Here is a 24,644-nt window from a genome sequence, read left to right on the forward strand (position 1 = left end):
AGGATTCTCTCCTTATCCTTAGTTCTGGCAAATTTAACTATGATATGCCTTGATGTTTTTCTTTTGGGGTCGAATCTATATGGTGTTCGCTGAGCTTTTTAAACTTCTTATTTCTTGCTAGCTGAAAGAAACCTTTCGGATTAGTGCCTATTGATCTTTATATCTTTTTTTATGAGCTTAAACAGGGTTGAACATACAAAAGACCCTTAGCAGCTATTTAATTAATTGATCAAGTATTTTTTTTTAGCAGAGATAAAGAATGTGAGCCTTATACCTTTAAAATCTCAAGTCAACAGGTATCCTTTTACGGTTTCTATATAGTGTTCTTGCAGAGTGGTATCTCTTTATATAAATTAATTGATGTAAAAACAGGTTGTATTAGTTATTAGCCATTGATTCAATATTGTTCATTCAATCTGTTTTTTTTTCTCTACTGACAATAAAAGTGCAAAGACTCTAGCCTTAGAATAACCAATATATCAGGACAAAAAGGTATTTGCTCAAAGTCCTGAAGGCAGGAACAGGTAGGATACAGGATTAATGGAAATGAGCATTATAAAGAAAAAAATGGGTGGAGTGTGGTTACATCATGGATGTTGTAATTTTATAAAACAAAATGTGTGTAATAGAAAACCAGTTAGTTTACTCAGAAATGTATTAAAATGTTAAAAACAAACCCTAGAGTCTAGAATTCCAGTGATTTAAGAAGTGGTACCCCAAAATAAATAAAGAAATAAAAGAAGTGGTACCAGTTTTCCTGGAGAGTGTTGTTATCCATGTAGCCTATGAATACTAACACATTGTTTTTGCATTTAGGGGTTTCTTTTGAGAGACAGAGGATCTGATATTGAAAGTTTGGACAAACTCATGAAAACCAAAAACATACCTGAAGCTCATCAAGATGCATTTAAGACTGGTTTTGCAGAGGGTTTTCTGAAAGCTCAAGCACTCACACAAAAGACCAATGGTAGGTTCATTTGCTGTGTCTTATAGCATCATTAAGAGTCAGAATTCACTCCATTTCAGTGAGTTTTAATGGTTGTCTTTTAGAAGATCTAAAATCAAGTTGTTTCCACAGTTAAGTGATTATAAGTAACTTCCTAATAGTCCATCTTTGCTTTGATTGTACTCCACTGTGTTTGCTCCACCTTTAGCTGTGGAGAGAAGTGAAAATGTCTACCAGCACATTCACTTTCTTGAGAGAAAAATCAGGAACAGACATAGGAATGTGCTTCTAATTTTAGAAGCTTGTGAACTTTTTGATAACACGATACTGAAAATAACTCATAGCCATTATGAAGAAGAAAATCAAAGTTACATTATTAATGAAGTATGATTATCAGTAGCAACCTACTACTTGGATTTCTTTGAGTCATTATTTCTTTGATGTAAAACCCTTCTTTCTCCAGATTCTCTAAGACGAACTCGGCTGTTTCTCCTTGTTCTGCTGCTGCTTGGTATTTATGGACTCTTAAAAAATCCATTTCTATCTGGTAAGGCTGCTTATGTGTTTGAGTTTTAATTTTTTTAATACTTGTTTCCCATTTGTGATTTTCTTTTTTTACTTAGGAATTTGAAGGGGAAAAAAAGCAATTATATGAGTATCCCTTTTATTTCGCAGTCAGAATTTTTCGGTGTGGGTTACTTCAAGACTGTTTTTGTAATAAAGCAGGAAAGATTCAGTCTGTTATGATTTATATCATTAACAACGTTTGAGAACTTGTTATATTGACATTATTTGATGGACTCCAAGGAAGGTTAATTTTGGACACTAAAAATGTTGATTATTTGCTATGAAAAGAAAAGTACAAAATTGTAATGATTTTTTTTTTTTTGGATATAAAAAAACCCATAATTTATTATTTTGTTGATAGTCTGAAGATTATGTTAGAGTAATCCATATTATAGCTCACTTTTGGTATTAGGTGATCTCCTAAGAGAATTCATAGGTCTAATAAGACTGTCCTAGAGAAGGTGAAGACTATGATGCTCCTTGGAGGGAAGGACGGTAAAATTCCTTGCTCACATACTTTGAACTGATTGTAAGGAGGGGTCCAGTCCTTGAAGAAGGACATCAGGAATGGAAAGGTATAGGGTAAGCTAAAGAGAGGAAAACCCTCATTGTGATGGATTGACACAATGACTAACAGTGGGGTGGTCTGATGTGTCAGAGATGGTCAAGCAAGAAGAGCATTGATCGGCCTAGATCAAGAATTCATCCTAGAACTTGCATGTAGCCCTAGATTTTCCTAAAGCCCCAACGCTGGAATTAACCTTTTTTAAAAAACAAAACACCAACCAACCACACACATTATAATTACAATTTTATAACATTAGTTATTGTTATGTAACATTGAGGCAGAACCAACTCATAGCTGAGCCTTTGGTGGGTTTTCAGAGGCAGTAAATCTCCCATCTTTCTCCTTCATAGCTGCTGGTGGGTTTGTCTTTGGGTTGGCAGTGCAACTCCTTACTACTGAGCTACCAGAGCCACCCATAACATAAACCTCATTGATTAATGTAGTTAATAAAAACACTGTCTAATCAGCCTTGACGCAGGAAAGTATGAAAGTATTGTTTTTTGTTTTTGTTTTCATGTGTGTGTGTGTGTACACCATCAAATCGAATCTGATTGGTACAGGAGGAGATTGCCGCTCCTCCAGCAAAGCATCAGGTGAATTTGTACCGACAAAGATACTGTTTTAATGTGAGTTGGCTGGCCCTTGAAAATGATGTGTTGTGTACCGTTGAGTCGGAACTGACTTGTAGAGCTAACCCTCTGGCGGGTTTCCAGAAGCAGTTAATGACACAGGAGGAGATTACCCATATTTCTCCCATGGGGCAGCTGGGATATTTGAACTTTGTGCCTTTGGGATTACAGTGAAAGCTCTTACCACTAGACCACCAGTGTTCCCATGACTTCATTTTTTTTGTGTAATTTTTGTTGTCTGAGGTTGCTCACATAATTTGTCTTGACTTTGCTTTCTTGCACCTATTAAGTGTAAATCTCATTTTCTGAATCTGTCAAATACAACCTTTTATTTCCCTTAGTCCGCTTCCGGACAACAACAGGGCTTGACTCTGCGGTAGATCCTGTCCAAATGAAAAATGTCACCTTTGAACACGTTAAAGGAGTAAGTTTGAAAGTTCTCTTACATTCTGTTTTGTTTTGCATAAGGTTAACATTTGGTGATACAAGTTTTTCTGACATAGTTAAAACTTGAATTTAGTAGTCTTAGAATAGAAGGCCAGTTTTTATATCATGACATGTCTTAGTTTTTTGTGAAGGAACAACTGTATATAGTGGCAAGAATATGAACTTTATGGACAAACAGACAGACAAATTTCAAATTAAACTTTACCACTTAACTGACTGTGATTTTGATGAGCAAGCTATTTTGGACTCGTATAGTCTGACAATGGAATAATAAAACTGGTGCGATTCTTAGATTCTGAATATATATATGTATAAAAATAAGATTTCCAGATGGATTAGGATGTGGAGTTTAAGAGAATGGATGAAATCCTTAATTGCCATAAGATTTTTAGATTGAATGATTTGAGAGATGAACTTTCCATCTATTGAGATGAGAAAGGCTATGATTAGAGCAGATTGTGAGGAGACATATTAGGAATTCTGTCTCAGATATGTTATATGCAAGAGAAGCCAGAGAAGTACAAATACATTTGATAGCATAAATTCTATTATGCCCTTACAGGGTCTCCAAAAAGATTTAGCTTAATGTGAAGAGACTTCCTTCCTTCCATATTATGTTTAGTCTTCAATGTGCTTCTTTCGGCTTTTAACTAAGGGATGAATCCCTTGTTCCCAAAACACTGTGGCATAATCAATAACTAGGCTTGATCAGTGGGGGCAGAAAGTTCCAAATACCTAAACATGTTGTAGCCCACTACTGCTTCAGTGGGTTTATTAGGGTAGGTACAGTTGGCTGACTGCTAGAGGTTTTCCATATTAAAAAGTAATCAATGTTGTAATTGCTCCAAATTCTGAATTTTTTTATAGAGCAAACCAATCCAGTTCACCAGCATATACCAGAGCAGTTTTGTCTCTGTTCTGTATCTTAATATGACATTGGTAGGTCAGTGGTAGGAATTTTCATTTCCCTTGTGGAAGACCAGGTTCCATTCCTGGCCAGTGCAGCATATGTGATGTTGAATAGTGTCTCATTTAGTTGTGTATAAATCTTGCTGGTAACAACTCCTAATAGATACATGTATTTTAACAAGTATGGAGAGGCATCCTTAGGAATCTTATTCTTGCCTAGAATATTTGAATATATAGGTATATTACAGATATAGCACTTTGTTTTCAAATACTTTAAAATTTTTCAGTATTATATGATATTAAATAATTCTAAATTATTTAATCAGGATAACTTTAAAACCCAGACTCACTCTTTTAAGAGTTAAGCTGTTTAGTAGAAATATTACTGGAAGGCTTTGTACATGGATTTTATATTTTCAGAGTGCCTGTTGGCCCAGAAATGTGTATGTACTTTTTGGCAAGCTCCTCTTCAACTAGTTTGAATTTTTGTCACCCAGAGTCATTTTATTAAAGTTGTGTCTAATGTGAGGTTACAAATATGTGAACTAAATTAGATAGTGTTATATACAAAACAGATGTATTGTTTTGCCAGTATAATTTAAAGACATAAAATAACAAATATATTAAAGTTTAAATTGCTAGCCAGCATATTTTAATCAGCAAATTTTACCCCTGAATACATTTCTGGGGTTTTGTTTGGTACAGTTTTTTTCAAGGTTTATTCCATTCCTTCTTGGGAGTGATGGAGCTCTAGAGCACTGGCCTGATGTCTGTTAGAAACAAGTCATGTGTGACATTTACTATCCTTTTGCAGCAGCTGTTATTTGAGATCTGAGCCTTTTTGCTCATTTTTGTTATCTTTCTGGTTTCGTAGGTGTGTATATTTATTAGTGACAATAGGAAAATGACTTAATTTTTGACAGGTACCTTTCTTTATCTTCTATAAAAGTTTTAAAACCTGTGCTATTGCTCCCTTGCTGTCCTTGTTGATCAGCTTTAGCTTTACCTTTGTTGAGAATTTCAAGTCTGCTAAATTTTATAGGATAAGGAGTAAATTATTTTTTTCTATTGCCTAACTTTTTTTTTTTTAACTTTTTGTCTATAACTGCTTACAAACTTTCAGCACAGAATCAATTATTTTCAGACACTGTCCTAAATCTTTATTGGGAACTAAGTAATTTATAACCTAGTAGTAATCTGCTATGATAAAGTCACTTTATAATTAATGTTATTGCATAGATATAAAGTCACTCACTGTGAATATTTAATTTGTACACATACTATAGTCGACCCTGGAGGGTTTTGCCAGGTCAGAAAAGTACTTGATTTGAAATTTGCTTTATGAGCTTTTTGCTCATATCCAACATAGTGAGCAGGAGCAATTCAAAATGTGAGGGGTTTTTTTTGTTGAGATTGTACCTTTTGTATGTATGTTTTTAATGTACATAATTTTTAAAACTTTATTAATTCAGAATTTATATTTTCTTAAGCTTTGATAAATCTGATCTATTCTTTAAAATTATCTTGTAAATTATATCCATTTAGGTAGAAGAAGCCAAACAAGAATTACAAGAAGTTGTTGAATTCTTGAAAAATCCACAAAAATTTACAGTGCTTGGAGGTAAACTCCCAAAAGGTATGATCCCTTTCCTTTGCCATGATTTGGTCTATAAAATAATATTATATTTTGTTTTAACTTCTATTTAATGGGTTAAAGTTTATTTCTAATATTTTAAATTTATTATATATGTAACTCACTCTGACCATACTGTATATTTTTACAGTTCATTAAAGTTCTAGAATTACCCAGCCTGTGGCTATTTAGTTGAACCAAACTCATAGCTAACTCCATTGGATTTCCCAAGGCTGTAAATATCCTGCAGAGCCCCTGGTGGATTCAAACTTCCAGACTATATAAGAATAAATTGCTATAAATGCTTTTTGTATAAAATGTTATATATACTTTAGTCAGAAACCATTTTTGAGCTTAATTCTTTTGGTTGTTTTTTTCATTATCTTCACTATTTCAAGATATGCAGGCTTATGATTTCTGTGGTATTTATGTATTTGGGTTTGAGGTTTCTTCACAGTTGCCAGCATCTTGTTAAACAACTATATGGTGTCATTACAATTTATGATTATACTGTAATTTACCTAAATAAGCATAACTTGAGATTTTTGCCAAGATCCTTAATTATTTCATATGAATGAATTTCTAAAAGTATAATTGCTTTCATTAAAGGGGGATAATTTTTGGTTTTTATATTTATATTTTCTATTTACATTTTAAAATATTTCTTGTAAGAATTCACCATGTTGTTACATACCACTTAACCATGTACAACCTTGTGAACAACAGATCTGCCCTATCCTGTGCCATCCTCAAACAAGAGTTCAGAAGTGATTGCAAATATTTGTTTGCCTACCATTGCTGACTCAGCATGAAATATAGCGAGAACAGTAAAAGAAAAGAATTATTCTCTTCCTTACAGAATATTTCTGAAGAAAAACCTGGCTATTTACTTCTAAGATAACACTAACTAAAAGACCTTTGGGGCAAATTTCTGGTCTGACATACATGGAGTGCCATTTGAATTAGTGAGGAGAGGGGGGTGTGTGTATGAGAGAGAGAGAGAGACAGACACACATCTGAATGCAATTTATAACTAAATATTTAGGCATATATCTCCTAGGAGTAAGGACACTGTCCTAAATAAATATTCTTTTACCCAGCAATGAAAAATCTTTGATATGATTTACCATTGTGGTTTTCAGATGTTTACTTAATGTCTCTAGGGTTTTTAAAATAGCTGCTTTTTATGAAAAAGATCCAGCCTAGATTTGTGCATTTATTTTGATTTTTTAGTCTTTACAGTCTCGTTTTATGAAAATTTTGCATTAATAGTTTACTTATAAATTGATTGATATTCCTTTCCAAAGAAAAATTTGACAAGGAGTGTGAACCCATTTATGCTGATGTCAGTCGGATCTTGGCTGATAGCAGAGAATACCAGAAAGATATTTACTTGTGTTTTATTGACTCTGCAAAGGCATTTGATCATGTGGATCTAGACAAATTGTGACTAACATTAGAAGAATGGAATTCCAGAACGTTTAATTATTCTCATGTGAAACATTTATATATATATAGGCTAAGAATTTGTTGTCCAAACAGAATAAGGGAGCACTGCAGGTTTAAAATCGGAAAAAGGTGTGCATCAGGGTTATATCCTTTCTCCATATCTATTCAGTCTGGATGTTGTGCAGATTGTTTGAGATGCTTTACTGCATGGAGAAGAATGTGGCATCAGGAATGGAGGCGATTCATAAACAACCTGTATCATGCAGATGACACAACCTTGCTTGCTAAAAATTAGAGGACTTGAAACACTTGCTACAAAAGATCAAAGACTGTATCCTTCAATATGGATTATATCTTAACATCAAGAAAACAAAAGTCCTCATCTCTTAACCTGCATCATGGAGAAAAGATTGCAGTTGTCAATGATTTAATTTTATTTGGATCCACAATCAACACCCTTGGTAGCTGCAGTCAAGAAATCAAAAGACATGTTGCAGTGTGGCTAAGGAGCATTGTTTAAAGTACACCTGATCAAAGCTATAGTCTTTCCAATTAATTCTGTGCTTGTGAAGTTGGACAGTGAATAAAGATGACAAAAAAAGAATTGATATCTTAGAATTCTGTTGGAGAAGAGGACTGAATATCCCATGGACTGCCAGAAGAACAGACAGGTTTCTTGGAAGAATTGCAACCAGGCTGCTCCTTACAGGCAAAGATGATCTCACATACTTGGGCATATTGTCAGCAAGGGCCAGTCCTTCACATAAGACATCCTCCTGGGAGAGACACAGCGTCAGAGAAAGAGGAGAAGACCCCTAAACAAGGTGGTTGGCACAGTGATTATTTCATTGGGCTTGAGCAAGACAGAGAGAGTGAGGATGGTGAAAGATAAGTAAGGTTTAAATCAGTTGTTCGTAGGATTGCTATGATTTGGAGTCAGTTTGATTGTACCTTATAACAACGCCTTTCTATAACGTAAATGATATGAGAAAATTGTTAAAAAGATTCCAACACGACTCATTAGAAGAGATAAGTGTATTCTGTTCTTTCTAATGATGATCCTTGATAAGTCTTTATGCACCAATATTCTGTAAATTATACAGTTGCTTGTTTTATTGGTTGATATGAGGGGTTTTGTTGGTTTCTTTTTAAATTCGGTCTTCTTACTTACTTTTTACTTAGGTATTCTTTTAGTTGGACCACCAGGAACAGGAAAGACACTTCTTGCTCGGGCTGTGGCTGGAGAAGCTGATGTTCCCTTCTATTATGCTTCTGGATCAGAATTTGATGAGATGTTTGTGGGTGTGGGAGCCAGCCGCATCAGGAATCTTTTTAGTACGTGATAAAACTTTTGAAAAATTATATATTTTTTCAGTTTTTTTGGAAATAGTTTTACCTTTTCTCAGTTAATTAGTTAGGACTATTAAGTGGTCGAACTAGCCATTGAGAGGTCTTTGTTTAGTGTGTGTGCTAATGTAGACCCATACCATTATCTCCATTAGAATACTCAGTGGAGCTTGGGGAAAGTACTGTATTTAATAATCATTTTTCTTTGAGATTTTGGTTGTTGAGCTTTTTTGGTATGCTGTCAGGAAAAAAGTACCCTTTTTTATTTTCTCTTACGTGTTTTTTTCGGGGTGGGACTGGCTTTTGATAATTGACTAGATTGTCATTTTTGTTTTGGAAGCAAGAGTGGCATCCACTTCCTAAATAACATACCTCCATTTTTATTTAAAAAGTGTTGATTTATTTCTTATATAAATATTATTTTGTTTTCTTAGGAGAAGCAAAAGCAAATGCTCCTTGTGTAATATTTATTGATGAGTTAGATTCTGTTGGTGGGAAGAGAATTGAATCTCCAATGCATCCGTATTCAAGGCAGACTATAAATCAACTTCTTGCTGAAATGGATGGGTAATTTAACAACCATACTTTATAGAATTTGATGACTTGTATTTTTTTAAGTTTGAATTTATCTTATTTTAGCAACTGTTTAAAATGAATAACAAATACCTTACAGCATTTGCTATATATTTATGTCATCTTCTGCATACTGTTACCATAACTCAGATAATATTCTAGGTTTTTAAAAATATTATGTAGGTAAAAGAATCAAGCTTTTCTTTAAATATTCATTATGTCTATGACTATTTTAATATTTGATGTACTTGCTTAATTTGTGTCATTTATCTTTTAGTTCCCTAGTGTTGCTATAATAGAAATACCACAGGTAGATGCCTTTAACAAACAGAATTTCCATTGTCAAAGTTGAGGAGGCTATTGTTATGTACTGTGACCCGCCTGCAGGTTTTCAGAGGCAGTAAAGCACACAGGAGGTGATTGCCCATCTTTCTCCCATGGAACAGCTGATTAATTTGAACTATGTTCCTTTGTTGGTTGCCTTCAGGAAATTTTCTTGTCTTTTCTGAGCTGCTTCTCTTAGGCAGTTTTTATTTGACTTGGTATCAGTTGTCTTATCGCTGCTTTACTGTCTTATTTACTCTCTTTTGTATGTCAAAAGACATTGACTGAAAAAGGAAAAATTTTTATTCAGGATTAAGAATAGTCCCATGTACTATCATCCATTGCTTGTTATCTAAGACAGCCACTTTTCAACTGTATTAGGTATTAAAACTATGGGCATAGGGATTAGAATCTTTAGGACTTGTTTTGGAGGGATACAATTTAATTCATAACACCTCTTATTTATTATATTATACCAATCACCATAAAGCCATGACTCAAAATGACAGTAGTCAGTAACTTATTTGAAGAAGTAACTGGAGAGTACAGTGGTTCCTGTACAGTTTCTGATTACTGTAATGGATTTAATATTTGTATTACTTTTTAAAATAAGAAAGTAGTGAGATTGATTTGAATAATCATTTACATTTTGTTTTTTTACATCATTAGCAGTTGATCTATGGCATTTATTGCCATATCGCACCAAAATTTCACAGTGCTTTGCTTTTCCCTTCTCCCTTTCCATCCATTTCCCATCTTTCATCTACTTTCCCATCTCTGTAAATCTCCTATGATTACTTCTGTGTGTAAACCTTTCCTTAGCTTTTCTCCCCAGCTAATGAGTCTTCCATATCCATTTCTTTTTTTTCTTCTTTTCCATTTTTTTATATCCATTTCCATGTTGTTAATTGCAGTATACACAATGCCAGTGTCTGACCATTCCCTTTATATTGTCAGACCCGTCTTTAATTGCACTAAAATATTCATTATCTGCATGTGAAAGTTGGACAATTAATAAAGAAAATATAACAATGGGGAAAAAATATTCATTATCTACCCATTCATTTCCTATCCTGCCTCCCTTCATAACTATACTAGTCTATCATAAGTCATGTTAGCCGTTCTAGAACAAAATTAAGTCGAGGATAAAAAACTTTTTTATTTGGTAGGCATTACAATCATTTTCCAAAAGTCGGGTGCATTTTATATTTATTTATGCCCAAGTTTTGTTGTTATTGTTTTTTTTTTTTTTTTTAAATTTTTGTGTGCATGTACCGTCAAATCAGATCTGACTGGTACAGGAGGAGATTGTCCCTCCTTCCCCGGCAGAGCATCTGGTGGATTCGAACCGTGCCCCTCTGGGATTGTAGTTGCAGCTCCTTGCCACTAGGCTACCAGAGCTCCCCTTGCCCAAGTTTTTTATCAGCTCTTCTAAAGTAGAAAAAAGATTTTGAAATCTCATATTTGGTAAATTAACATCATTATTGCTGTTATGTGCCGTCGAGTCACCTGTGACTCATAGCGACCCTGTGTGCAACAGCCCTAAACTGTACTATCCTGTGCCAATCTTACTGTCTCCGACACACCTACCCCCATTACTCTAGTCACTGAATCAATCCATCTCATTGAGGGTCTTCCTTTTCGCGCTGTCCCTCCACCCTCCCAAGCATGACGTCCCTCTCTCAGGACTGATCTCTCTTTGCAACATGTCCAAAGTATGTCAGATGAAGCTTCAGAATCCTTTCCTCCAAGGAACAACCTGATCTCATTAGCATTTGCATTAAATTGGATTTGCCTAGCATTTATTTCTTTTTAAAAAATAGAGATATTTTTTACTTAAAAACAAAACACAATTCATTTCTCGATGGTTCTGAAGACTATTAATAAACATTTTTATATAGAGTGTTGCTATATGTGTTCTGTGTTTTTAATTAATGATTGAAAAATGGGCACTTTTTTTAAAATAGATTCAAACCCAATGAAGGTGTTATCATCATAGGAGCTACAAACTTTCCAGAGGCATTAGATAAGTAAGTATTCAAAAAACTTGTTACTGTATGTTAAAAGTATGGATGATTTTTAAAATACAGCATTTGTTAAGAAAGAGCTAGGAGCTAGTCACAGAAGATCATATATTATGGATTCCATTTTTATGAAATATCTAGAATATGCAAATATATATTACATTAGTGATTGCCAGAGGCTAGGTAGGATGGAAAATGACTACTAGTCAATTTTTTTGGCCTCATGGCTATATTCTAAAATTGTGTTGTTGTTTGCACAATACTGAGCACACTGTGTTGAAAGCCTCTGAGTTACATATTTTAGGTCAATCTATGATACATTAAATCATATCAGTAAAATTTGTGAGAGTCTTAACATTTAAAATTTTTGTTTTGGTAGACAGCATTTTGAAATTTTACTTTAATACTATAATTAACATTAAAGTTCTGTTTTTTAAATTGTAGAATAATTTTTCGTATTTTTATTTGTCTAGTTAATATCTTTGTCCAAGAATCTAATATTCTATACCTTGCAGTTGAGAAGGGCATGTAACACTCATTTAAAAACAAACAATTTGCCCTTTAGTCTATTCCAAAGGACAGCAGCCTGTAGGACAGGTTCAGACTACTGCCCTTTTAATTAACAACTTAATGCTTTAACCACTACATCACCAAGGCTTTTTGTAACTCTCATGATAGAAGCCTATTCACTTGTTTGTGCCTTGCAGAACTTCCTTGCATATTTCTGTTTTGGAATACATTACATAGGTGCAAACATGAATGTATATGAATTACTGTTTTATATCCAGGTTATTGTGAGCCATATTTTCAAAGAAAGTCTTTGAATATTTCTGTTCAGAACTTCTTCTGATCTGTTAACTGCTATTGAGTCAGTTCTTGATTTATGATGATTCTGTACACAGCAGAACTAGATCACTGTGATCTCTTAAATTTTCATTGGTTACTATCATAAGCAGATCTATAGGCCTTTTTGTTAATTTGCCTTACTCTAGAAAAGCCGCCGATAACCTGTTTCATATCAAAGTAACATACAAGCCTTTGCAGACATCTGGAACTGTGACCTCTTATGTTGCTATCAGCTTTATTAGAATTGGTCTTGTTTAACTTGAACTTCAGTATGTATTCTCACTTTAGTAATTTGTATTTTTCTGTATATGTGTGTTCTGTGTTTAGTGCCTTAATACGTCCTGGTCGTTTTGACATGCAAGTGACAGTTCCAAGGCCAGATGTCAGAGGTCGAACAGAAATTTTGAAATGGTATCTAAATAAAATAAAATTCGATCAGTGTAAGTCAACTCTTATTTTACAGTGTAAACATTGTTTTATAAACTATCCATTCACTCTGATTTTGGTCATAACTTGATGAATGTTTTAAAATATTAATTTATTTATATGTTGTTGATTTAGTTAAAAAAAGTTTGTTCCTTAATTATTTTGTATATAAGAAGTTTTTAAACATTAATTCCAATGAAAGTTTTATTTATTCTGACTAATAATGTATTTCATTATAAGTATATAGATATATATGTATAAATTGTTTTGAAGACAAACATAAAATAATAGAAATTCACCACAAATAATAGTTCTTGATATATCCAGTTTAGAGCTAAAGAACAAACTAAAAGAAAATATATGTAAGGGAGCTCTGGTGGCCTAGAGGCAAGAAGCTGCCTTGCAATCCCAGAGGGATGCACTTCGAATCCATCAGGTGCTCTGCTGGAGAAGGAGGAGCAATCTCCTCCTATACCAGTCAGATCTGATTTGATGGTACACACACAAAAAAATAATAATAATAAAAAAAAGAAAATATATGTAAATATTATAGACCTATGTTAGTAATAAAACTAGAGTATTTTCAAAGATAGTTTCAGGAATTCAGAAGACTGAGTATATTTTCTGTAATTTTAATCTTAAGGGAAAGCTTTTTATACCCACAGATACTGTTTATGATTTTACTTTTCAGTTTTTGCTTTACTCACTCTCATTGCTCTTGAGTTGAAACTGATTCATAGGTGAACCTCCAGCAAGTTTTTTGGAGGCTGTAGATTGCCTGCCTTTCTTCCTCAGAGTATCTGGTACATATAAACCATTTGCTTTTGGGTTGGCGCTGCAACTCCTTACCCACTGGACTGCCATAGCTGCCTACTTTGTTCTTAGACTAATTAAGCACAGGCCATATTTAAAGGTTTATAATTCATATTTGGTTAGTTCTCCATTTCTTTGGTTTTTTTACAAAGCTATTACTTTTCCCTTCCCTTGAGGATTTTAATAAATTACCGTTATTTGGAGAGCTAATACTAGAATAAATAACTTATAGGTCAGAATAATGGTTTTCTTCATTTGGGAATATAAGGTCTTTACTAATACATTTTTCATTAGCTTTCTTCAGAATCAATTGTTTGTACTGTCTTTATTGTGCAAAATATTACTACTTTTATATTGTTTTAGACAATGGTCTTTTTTCCCCCGCTCTCATAGCTGTTGATCCAGAAATTATAGCTCGGGGTACTGTTGGCTTTTCTGGGGCAGAATTGGAGAATCTTGTAAATCAGGCTGCATTAAAAGCAGCTGTTGATGGGAAGGAAATGGTGACAATGAAGGAACTAGAATTTTCCAAGGATAAGATTTTAATGGGTAGGTGTTTTGTTTGTTTGTTTTTCCCTTTTTTTGTCTATCTTCTTTGTAGTATGATAAAGAATGAATTACTTATTTTTGCAAATATGAAAGTCAGAAAACTAGAACCTATGACTTTGTTTCATATAATCTAAATCTAAAATTTCATTGAAGGGTTGTAATGAATGCTCTAACAAATTTCCATTTTGGAAGGCAAGACATTAACATTTTATTCACAATGCCCATCTTGTCAGCTTTTTGCTGAACTCATAAAGAGAGGGAGAAATTTAAAATGTTGGAACATTTATACTTGAAGATATAGAAACCACTAATCCTCTTACAGAGTAAATACTTCAATAACTGATGTGATTTACAGTGGTCGTGGATAGATGTGTGCATTTCCACTTGTCTTATGCTGCTAGTAAGAGGATAATAAATTTCATTTCCCAGTTTTAATTTTGTATTGACATAAAAGCAGGTAAATTGCAATATTAAGGCTAAATTGAAATTGTATTTGTTAGAGTTAGAATTACGCTTTCCCCTTTGATAAAAGCATTAAGATGACAGTTTTTGACAATTTCGGTTTTCCATCAACAAAAATTATTTTTGGGTTTGCATGTATTGTAAAGTAAGCTTTTAAAGAACTTATTATTGTGGTAAGGATATTTATTAAGATTAAAGTTCATATTTATTGAAGTCCTTTCTAATGGATTATTTACTTAAATTTTTGCCTTTAGGCCCTGAACGTAGAAGTGTAGAAATTGATAACAAAAACAAAACCATCACGGCATATCATGAATCTGGCCATGCAATTATTGCTTATTACACTAAAGATGCAATGCCAATCAACAAAGCTACAATCATGCCACGAGGGCCAACATTAGGACATGTAAATATGATGTGTTTTTATTTTCTGCTCTACTTTAAAAAGAACAAATGTTGGAAAAATAAAAATGTGGTAAATTCATAGTTTATTTGGCAAATTACTGATTAATAAATTGCTGTTTTATCATTAGTAGCTTGATGACAATCTTTATGAAGTATCTTGGGTTTTAGTATCATGATATTGAATACTGCAGGAGTTAGAGGTAAATCAGTAACTATGGATAATATTTTTGTCTGTTGATTATTTGATTATATGTCCCAGGTGTCCCTTTTGCCTGAAAATGACAGATGGAATGAAACAAGAGCCCAGCTACTTGCACAAATGGATGTTAGTATGGGAGGAAGAGTGGCAGAGGAGCTTATATTTGGAACCGACCACATCACAACAGGTAGACTGTTAAAAGTAGCTTTAGTTGAAATTATGTTTACTGACTTAAATATATTTTAAAAAATTGATTTATAAGTGTGTATGTATACTTTTTTCTTAGGAGCTTCCAGTGATTTTGATAATGCTACTAAAATTGCAAAACGGATGGTTACCAAATTTGGAATGAGTGAAAAGGTAATAGCTAATTTTGGGTCTTCCTTATGTATCAAATGTTTGTACTGTGATAATGTTCCAGTTGCTTCTCTTTCTCAGATAAGTTTCTTAAAAAACTTTTAAAGCTACTGAGAATCCAGGGAATGCCGGTTGTATAGTCCATAGGATGTTGTGCTGCTAACTGCTCTGTTGGTTCAAATCCACTGGCCGCTCTGGGAGAAAGATGGGCAATCTCTTCCCTTGTCTTGAAGGGTCAGTCATGAGTCTGTTCCGACTTGATGCCAATGAGTTTGAAGTTGACTGAGAACCTTACTTTTAGTGACATTACATTTTCTGTCTTGTTCATACTAGAATGATAAAAATGTTTTACCCTTGTGCCATTTTTTTATGTTATATATTATCCTTGCCCCTATGATACTTGTTTCCTTATGTATAGGAATTTACATAGTCTTTTACTTTTAGAGTTTTCTGTTGAATAATTTCTTCTCTTTGTTTTCAGCTTGGAGTTATGACTTATAATGATACAGGGAAACTGAGTCCAGAAACTCAATCTGCTATTGAACAAGAAATAAGAATCCTTCTAAGGGTAATGATAATCAGTTTTATGCTTTTTAAAGTCATTTAGTTAGAATATGCTTAAATAAAATTACAATAAATGAAGGTTCTTTCTGTTCATTAGAAGTGCTGCTTTATTTGATACAGACAATAGCTACACCTTTTCAAACATAATTTAAACAACTTGATAGGGAACATCTGATCATGTTCTGTATGTTTGTGCTAACTATGGCTAAGAACACTTTCATCTCTTTGCCTAAACGAATTCAGATCTATTTGAGCTGCAAAGCCATAGTAGATAATAGTTTGGGGAATGTTCCTTATTGAGTCTCTGTCTCTTCTTTTCCCATTTTGTCATTTATTTATTCAACAAATATTTGCTTTGTGCCAAGCAGTGTATATGCACTGAGACTACCAAGTAAGTAAAACAAAGATCCCCTTGATTGTAGTGTTTAAAATAGATTAATGTTAATTTAAGAATGTAACGTAAGAGTAATATAATGTAAGAATAGCTTCATTAAGATCAGTTAATAGATTAGTAGAGTAATCAAGTCCTAATAGATAATTGGATTGAGGTAGTGAAAGAAAAACACAGGGTGTGTTATCCACTTTTGAAATAACTGGCCTTTGAAAACCCCCCAGTGCTAGAGCTTACAGTTAGAGAGCCCTTAAATAGAAGATACTTTAAAATGTAGAAAAATAGCTGTAAACATCCATTAATTGGAACATGGAATGAATGAGAAATGAATGTAGGAACATTTGAAGTTGTCAAAATGAAATAGAACATAGAAAGATTGACATTCTAGGCATTAGCAAGCTGAGATGGACTGGCACTGGCCACTTTGTATCAGGCAAACATATGATCCACTATGCTGGGAATGAAGAAATGAGGAAACATAGTGTTGCATTTATAGTTAAAAAGATCTATTTTATATCTATCCTGAAATACAGTGCTCCAAGGGATAGGATACTGTCCACATACACACTTAACTTGTCTTACTTGACCTGTTAATAACTGCTATTCGGGTGTCCGGACCAATAGCTAAAGCCAAAGATGAGGAAATTAAGGACTCATGCAATCTGAAATTGACCAAACATGCAGTCAAGATGCATTAATAATGATTAGTTGACTGGAATTTAAAAGTTGGGTTTAAAGTAGGATTGGTAGTTGAAAATTATGGACTTGGGTAGAGAAATGAGACTGTTGATCAAATGGTTGAATTTTGTACAGTGATTTATTCATGGCAGATACCTTTTTTAAGAAACAGAGACAGCAACCCTTCACATGGACTTCACCTAATGGACTGCAGGAATCAGATTAACTACATCTGTGAAAACAATCATTGGGGAAGATCAGTATTAGCCGGCAGTACCAGGCTAGGTACAGTCTGTGACTACCAATCACTCCTGTGGAAGTTTAAATTTAAATTGAAGGAAATTAAATCAACAAGAACCAAAATATGACCTTGAATCTATCACACTTGAATGTAAAAATCACCTCTAAGAACAAGTTCAAGACACTGTACAGTAATGATCACAGACCAGGTGAAGTGTGAGATGATTGAAGGTATCCATACAGAGAGCAAAAGGTGGTTACAAAGACAAAGACTGAAAATTGCACGAAGAGCACTGAGACTAAAACAAAGGGAAGAGGTATTGAAGAGAGATGAACAGAAGATTTCAAAGGGCATCTCAAGAAGACAAACAAGGTATTATAATGCAATGTGCATAGAGGTGGAGTTGGAGAATAAATAACAAAATGTGGAAAACAGCAACTTAGCCAACTGAATGGAATAGATCCATGTTTGTTCCCATTCCCAGAAAAATGATTTAGCAGAATAGAAATGATCAAAAATATCATTAATACCACATGTAAGCAAAATATTTCTAAAGTTCATTCAAAAATGGCTAGAATAGTACATTTATAGAGAACTACCAGAACTTCTGGCTGAGTTTAAAAGAAGCCATGTCTCCAGGGATATCATTGCTGATGGCAGATGGATCTTGTCTAGAAGCAGAGATAGAAGAATAATGTCTATTTATGTTTTATTTACTGTACGATGCCTTTGCATTTGACTTTGTGGATTATAATAGATTATGGTAAACATTGAGAAGAATGAAAATTCCAGAACATTTAATTATGCTTTTATGGAATCTGTATTTAAACCAAGAAGCTGTTGTCTGAAGAGAGTAAGAGAACATGGTTTAAATTCAGGAAAGGTGTGAATCAAGGCTTTATTCTTTCTCCATACTTATTCAATCTGTATGCTGAGGAAACACTTGGAGAAGCTGGACTTTATGAAGAAAAGTGTGACATCAGGTCTATAGGAAGACTCATAAACAATCTGTACTATGCATATTATGCAACCTTGCTTGCTGAAAGCTGGGAGAACCTCTTGCTGCAGTGTATCAAGGACTGTAGCTTTCAATATGGATTCTATCTCAAAATCAAGAAAACAAAAATTCTCACCACTGGGTCAGCAGATAACATCAAGATAGGTGTAGAAAAATTTTAAGTTGTCAGCATTTTCATCTTGCTTGGTTTCATAGTCAGCACTATTGGTACTAGCAATCAGGAGATGCATAGCATTGAGAAAGTCTCCTCTCGGACATTTCCAAAGCCCTAATGAGCAGTGAAGTAATTTTAAAGACTTAAGTGCACTTGATTCAGGCCACAGTCTTTCCAGTCACCTGTTATGCGTCTGAGAACCAGACAATAAGGATAACAGGAGAAGAATTGATGTTTTTGAGTTATGATGTTGGAGAAGAGTGCCGAATATCCCATAGGTGGCTAAAAGAACAAATAGATAAGTGTTGGAGAAAGTGCAACCAGAGTGCTCTTTGGAGGCAAGGATGGTGAAACTCATCTGACATACTTTGGACATGTTGGTAGAGAGGTTATTCCTTGGCAAGGGACATCGTGCTAGGGAAGGTGAAGAGCCAGGATAGGAGAGGAAGATCCTCAGTTTGTGAGGCAGTGGGCTCAAATGTGTTAGCGATGGTAAGGATGGCTCAGATAGGACAGGGTTCAGATCTGTTGCTCACGGGTCACTATGAGTCATACTCGACTTGATGGCACTTAACATCAACATCATCATCTTAGGTTCAAATGTATAAAAATGCAAAAGTATAAAAATTTTATATAGTCTATCAACGAAGTTGTGTTAATGAAAATGTTTCTATCAACGAAGTTGTGTTAATGAAAATGTTTCATTCTTGGAGAGTAAAAAGGTTTTAAAATTGCTAATTTTACCTTAAACTTTAGTTTTAATACTAATACTTTATGAACTATTTAAATTTTTTATTGCATAACTTAGTATGCAAAACTGTCCAGAATTTCTTTTATTTATTTTATACTTTTTTTTAAAATGTTACTGTTTTTTTTGTTCATGTACCATCAAATCGGATCTGACTGGTACAGGAGAAAATTGTCTCTCCTTCTCCAGCAGAGCATCTGATGGATTCAAACCTTGCACCTCTGGGATTGCAGTGCAGCTTCTTGCCACTAGGCCACCAGAGCTACCTTGTCCAGAATTTCTAATCATTATTTTTAATGATTGAATTGTTTGTTTGACATATGTTTTTGTGTTGATAAATTTGTTAAATTTTCCTCTCAGTTATATAAAGGTAAAAAATCCTGTTACATTTTCAAATAATGGCAGAGACAAACATGTTTCAAGGTTGAAACCTTTTTAAGAATGAAGTCTTAATCATGTCATTACTCATAAATTCATAGATTCATTCATAAACTTAGCTTTGTAAGGCAGTTGACTTTTTTTTTTTAATTTATTTTATTTCATTATTTTTTGTGTGTACCGTCAAATCAGATCGGACTGTACAGGAGGAGATTGTTCCTCCTTCTCCAGCAGAGCATCTGGTGGATTTGAACCACGCACCTCTGAGACTGTAGTTGCAGCTTCTTGCCACTAGGCCACCAGAGCTCACCAGGCAGTTGACTTTTTTAACTAAAAAAAAAGATCAAATGTAGAAAATGAGAGTTGTTTGTAATAATACTATATTACAGTTGTCAGAAATTAGTAGATGAATGTGTTAGTAAGTAAAGAATAGAAAGGTAAGTCAACTGGTGAAATATCAAGCTGTTAAAGGAGTACAGCAGTAATACCAAGCATCTTTGTAAACCATGATCATTTACATTGGCCTTGTATTAAATAAAGATAATTATGTGATTGTAGATCTTAAGTTAAATAGTAGACAAGTATTTTGTACCTTTTTGGTGTAAGGGATCCTTAATTATTGTTTTTCAAATGTGATAGTTTTTAATGTTAAAAATAGGACATCTCAAAGGATGAGTTCTCTTTGTAGCCCAGCATTTAAATGCTTTTATCTTTACTATAATTAACAGATTTCACAGGGTGTTTTTTAATGATATCTAATGTTTTATTGCTTTTCCCATTGACTGTAGCTTTTCTTTCTCTCCAAATACATTTTGTTCTTATGTATCTGCTTTTCTATTTTAGGACTCATATGAACGAGCAAAACATATCTTAAAGACTCATGCTAAAGAACATAAGAATCTTGCAGAAGCTTTACTGACTTATGAGACTTTGGATGCCAAAGAAATTCAAATTGTTCTTGAGGGGAAGAAATTGGAAGTGAGATGATAAACTGTCTTGATATGGATGTGTAGCTGGTTTTATAAGTAGGACCGCAGTAGTCTCCTTGTGCAATGCTTTTTCCTCCTTCTTGACTTTGTATCAAGGGTGTGAAATACTTGGTCATTCTTTGTCACATTTATCTAATTTTTGTTATTCTATTATGACATCTATTGCAAATTAGCAACCCAAAGCAAATGGCGATAAATAAAGAACTATCAGGATTAAAAACAGCTTGTTTGAGAAATGTGGGTCAGTTATTATGTTTAATATACAGGATGACTCTCTGATTGGTTATTCAGTTAGAAATGAATAAACATTGTGCCTTTAGCTCCTGGAAGATATTTTTAATCTGCAAGCTAAAATTGTTTAAGGATTATTTTTGTCCCTCCGTGCCATTTGTCTTTGATTTAAAAAAATGGTACTTATTTGGCTGTTTATATACATGTTATCTGCCTACAAGAGTTGTAGCTTAATTAATACGCCCTTATTTATACTCTAGATTAACCATATATAAAAAGGACTTTTGAAAACTAAGTGTAGCAATGGACTGTGATCACTATGATTAATGAAACTCAGTCCAGTAGTGTTGTTCAGTAACAGACCTCAAATTCTATGTCTAAATAAATATGCTTGATATCAAAAGCAAAACGTTCGCTTAATAACTCAGCCCCTCTGAAAGTTACCCTCTATTTGAAATGGCAAATCCTGTGTTTTTTCATTTGTTACGAATGTGAATGTGCTTTTACAGGATTTACAGCTAAATTTCTATTTACGTCAATAGAAATAAAATTTTAGAGCCTTTTATGTTGGTTTTACAGCCAAATTTTATTCTTCAACTGATTTTATTGAAACTACCTACCGTTTTCTAATAACTGTCAAGCTGTGTGTGGTCATCATTGGACATTGTTGGAACGAGAAAGTCAAGTCAAGAATATATTCTTGACTTTCTACTTTTCCCCCCTCATAGTTGGAAATTTTTGAGTGTAATTTGATGTTTATATAAAAGTTACAGCAGTAATACCAAGAATCTTTGTAAACCATGATCATTAAATTGGTCTGTGTCTTCCTCTTTCTTTCTGTGTATGCACGTGTGCGCACATAAACCTATCCTTTGACATCAGTAGTCTGATCTGTCTTGTCCAGTGATTTCCAATTCCATTTTACAGTTTTAAATTCAGTTTACATGTTGGAAAATTTATTAATGTATAATTCAGATATTTTTGTGCATCTAGCTCAGTTCTAGAACATTACCATCTCCCTGAAAAGTTATCTTAAGCTGGTGTAGTCAGTTCCTGCTCTCAGCACAAGCAACAGGGCTCTGTTTTCATATTTGTAAATGTGCTTTTTTTAAAATATAATCAAACAATGTGTTTGTCTTTTGCATCTGGCTTCTTTTCACTTAGCATAATGATTTTGAAATTCAGATGGTAATAGCATTACTTCATTTCTTTCTAATGTAGAATGAGTATTCCCGTTTTGTATACTTCACAATTGTTTTTTGACTCACTCATTGGTAGACATTTGAATTGTTTTCAGATTTGGACTGTAAACATTGATACACAAGTCTTTGTGAACATTAATTCTAGTAATGAAATTGCTGGATTGTGTGGTAAGCTGTCAGTTAACTTTTTTATGAAATCAGTGAAGTATTATCAGACTCTTGATTGCCTTCAAGTCACGCACAGCCCATAGTGACCCTATGAACAAAAGGCCTGAAGCCCCTTTACAACTGTCGACATTTATCAAAGTTCAGAGTTTCCAGAGGCATGTTATTTAGTAAGTGGATGCCACTTCTGCTTCCAAACCTGTCATAGTATGTTATTGTTATGTACCATTGAGTTGCCTGCGATGCATAGCAACCCTATGTACAGCAGCTCTGAACCCTTCCCTGTCCAGAGCCAGTCTCACTAATTCTGACACACCAACTCCCATCACCCTAGTTTCCGTATCAATCCATCTCATCTGCGGGTCTCCCTTCCTGTGCTGTCTGTCCATCCTTCTGAGCATGATGTCCCTCTCCAAAGACCAATCTATCTGCAACATTTTACATTCTCTCCAGCAATATGTCAGAGTTCCAATTTCTCTCCATCATTCATAGCACTTGTTATAGTCTATCTCTTTGATTAGGCCCATTCTAATACTTAAGGCATGTTGCTCGCAGGGGCTGTTCCTTGGAGAGGTGGAGGGTTGATGAAGGAGGGGAAGACCCTCACCAGGTTAGTTGACATGGTAACTGCCACCATGGGGCTCTAGTATGTCAGGAAGTGTGAAGATGGCACAGGATAGGACAAGGTTCAGATCTGTTCATAGGATAGCTATAAGTTGTACTTGACGGCACCTAACAACAATGAAGTGGGTATGAATTGATATCTTACTGTGGATTTAATTTACATTTCCCTAATGACTAATAATGTTAAATAGCTTATTCTTAACGATCAGTTTTTGCTGTTGTTGTGTACCATTGATTTGGAATGACCTTATAGCTCACCCTGTTTTCAGGGAAGATATATTGAAAGGGAAGAGGTTGCTCATTTTTCTCCTGCAGGGAAGCTGATGGATTCAAACTATGAGTCTTTGATTTGGGAACTAAACTCCTTGCTACTAAATTACTAGATCTCTCTTTTGTATTTCTGCTTTGGAGAAATGTCTATTAAAATCTTTTGCACCATTTTATTTTAGATATTTGTCTTTTCGTCTTAAAATTTAAGATATTGTCTCCTCTGGTTAAGAATCTTTCAGATGGATCTTGCGTTTTAATCCAATCTAACAATCTGTCCATCTGAATGGGCCGTTAGTTGATTCATATTTATTATTACTGATGTAATTGGATTTTTATCTGCCACTTTAGTATTTTCTGTTTCTTTCACGGTTTTCCTTTGTTTCCTTTTACTATTTTTTGTTACTTAATTGGGTACCATTTTAATTGTTGTTTTTTTAATTATATATACACCTTTTGAGGGGTTGTTCAAAGGATTTTAATATTTTTTATTTGTATAAATACTCCTTGTTTTTATCATTGAGACAATGACAACATAAAACACATCTTACTACAGTTGCTAAGTTAAAGCCATACCACTTATTAATGGTCAATAAATTACTTCACTCATATGATACAATATACTTTGAACTAGAATGTTTTGTTTTTTTCAAATTTGAGGTGTTATTTCTGCTTCTCCCCCAACCCCTCATACTCTTCTGGAGTCTTGGTATATTTGTGTTAGAACATAGGCCATAAGTTTATTTTCATCTTTTTTCTAATTCTTTCCCCACCCCCGTTCTTGCTGTTGAATAATTTTTGTTGAATTTTTATCAGGTTCACTGATTATTTGCATCTTAATTACATTGTTTTTATTTCAGATATTTTTCAGCTTTGAAATTTCTATTTGATTATTTTTTAAAATATAGAAAATGTATCTTAAATGTTTTATTATTTTACTTCATTATTGAGATTCTTTATTCATTGAGCCTTATAACTTTAATTCTTTAAATATTATTTCATTAGTTTTCAAATATTACAATTGCTCTGACGTTCTCATTCTGCTATTTGCAACATTGGAGAACACTTAAGAATTAGGTTTTTATTATATGTCCTAATTACTAAGGAAAAAAATATCACAATTTCTTGGTTGTTTTTTTTTTAAATTTTATATTGTTTTGTTTACAAAATTCATATTCACTTTCACTCTTTATTAACATTAGTCACCATTTCTTTTATTTTTATTAATTTTTGTGTCAAATTTTAAGTAATGTAGTGACTATGGAATCTGAAAAGTATGGAATTTTTCCACCAGAAGCCTTTTAATTTTTGTTTCTTTGATTAGTACCTTGTTGTTGTTAAGTGCTGTCGCGTTGCAGGCGACTTACAGCGACCCTATGAAGGAGAGTCCTCGACGCTTTCATCCTCTCTCCAGGTTCATAGGGTTTCCAGAGGTAAGCTGTTATGGAAGTGGATGCCACTCTTGTTTCCAAGCTTGCTTTAATCAGGGAGCTCCACCAAACACTGTCCACATGGGTAACC

General features: G+C 33.8%; 1 protein-coding gene across 2 annotated transcripts in view; it reads left to right on the top strand.

The window, feature by feature from the left end:
• The window catches only part of YME1L1 (YME1-like 1 ATPase), a 54,933-nt gene extending 34,077 nt beyond the window's left edge, over positions 1 to 20,856 (top strand). Inside the window, exons 5-18 of one of the 2 annotated variants that reach the window (XM_006887085.1) lie at positions 817 to 967; positions 1,410 to 1,493; positions 3,052 to 3,134; positions 5,612 to 5,702; positions 8,331 to 8,483; positions 8,930 to 9,062; positions 11,360 to 11,422; positions 12,590 to 12,702; positions 13,895 to 14,050; positions 14,767 to 14,918; positions 15,177 to 15,303; positions 15,403 to 15,476; positions 15,955 to 16,041; positions 20,489 to 20,855. In XM_006887085.1, the coding sequence (XP_006887147.1) occupies positions 817 to 967; positions 1,410 to 1,493; positions 3,052 to 3,134; positions 5,612 to 5,702; positions 8,331 to 8,483; positions 8,930 to 9,062; positions 11,360 to 11,422; positions 12,590 to 12,702; positions 13,895 to 14,050; positions 14,767 to 14,918; positions 15,177 to 15,303; positions 15,403 to 15,476; positions 15,955 to 16,041; positions 20,489 to 20,632 (1,611 nt within the window). In that variant the 3' untranslated portion in view covers positions 20,633 to 20,855. Of the gene's footprint in view, positions 1 to 816; positions 968 to 1,409; positions 1,494 to 3,051; positions 3,135 to 5,611; positions 5,703 to 8,330; positions 8,484 to 8,929; positions 9,063 to 11,359; positions 11,423 to 12,589; positions 12,703 to 13,894; positions 14,051 to 14,766; positions 14,919 to 15,176; positions 15,304 to 15,402; positions 15,477 to 15,954; positions 16,042 to 20,488 lie in introns of both variants that reach the window. The other variant, XM_006887084.1, reaches the window with a different exon arrangement.
• Positions 20,857 to 24,644: the final 3,788 nt, after the last annotated feature.

The sequence above is a fragment of the Elephantulus edwardii genome, unplaced genomic scaffold, assembly GCF_000299155.1.
Source record: "Elephantulus edwardii isolate Elephantulus edwardi_28Jun2011 unplaced genomic scaffold, EleEdw1.0 scaffold00054, whole genome shotgun sequence".
NCBI classification, from domain to species: Eukaryota; Metazoa; Chordata; class Mammalia; order Macroscelidea; family Macroscelididae; genus Elephantulus; species Elephantulus edwardii.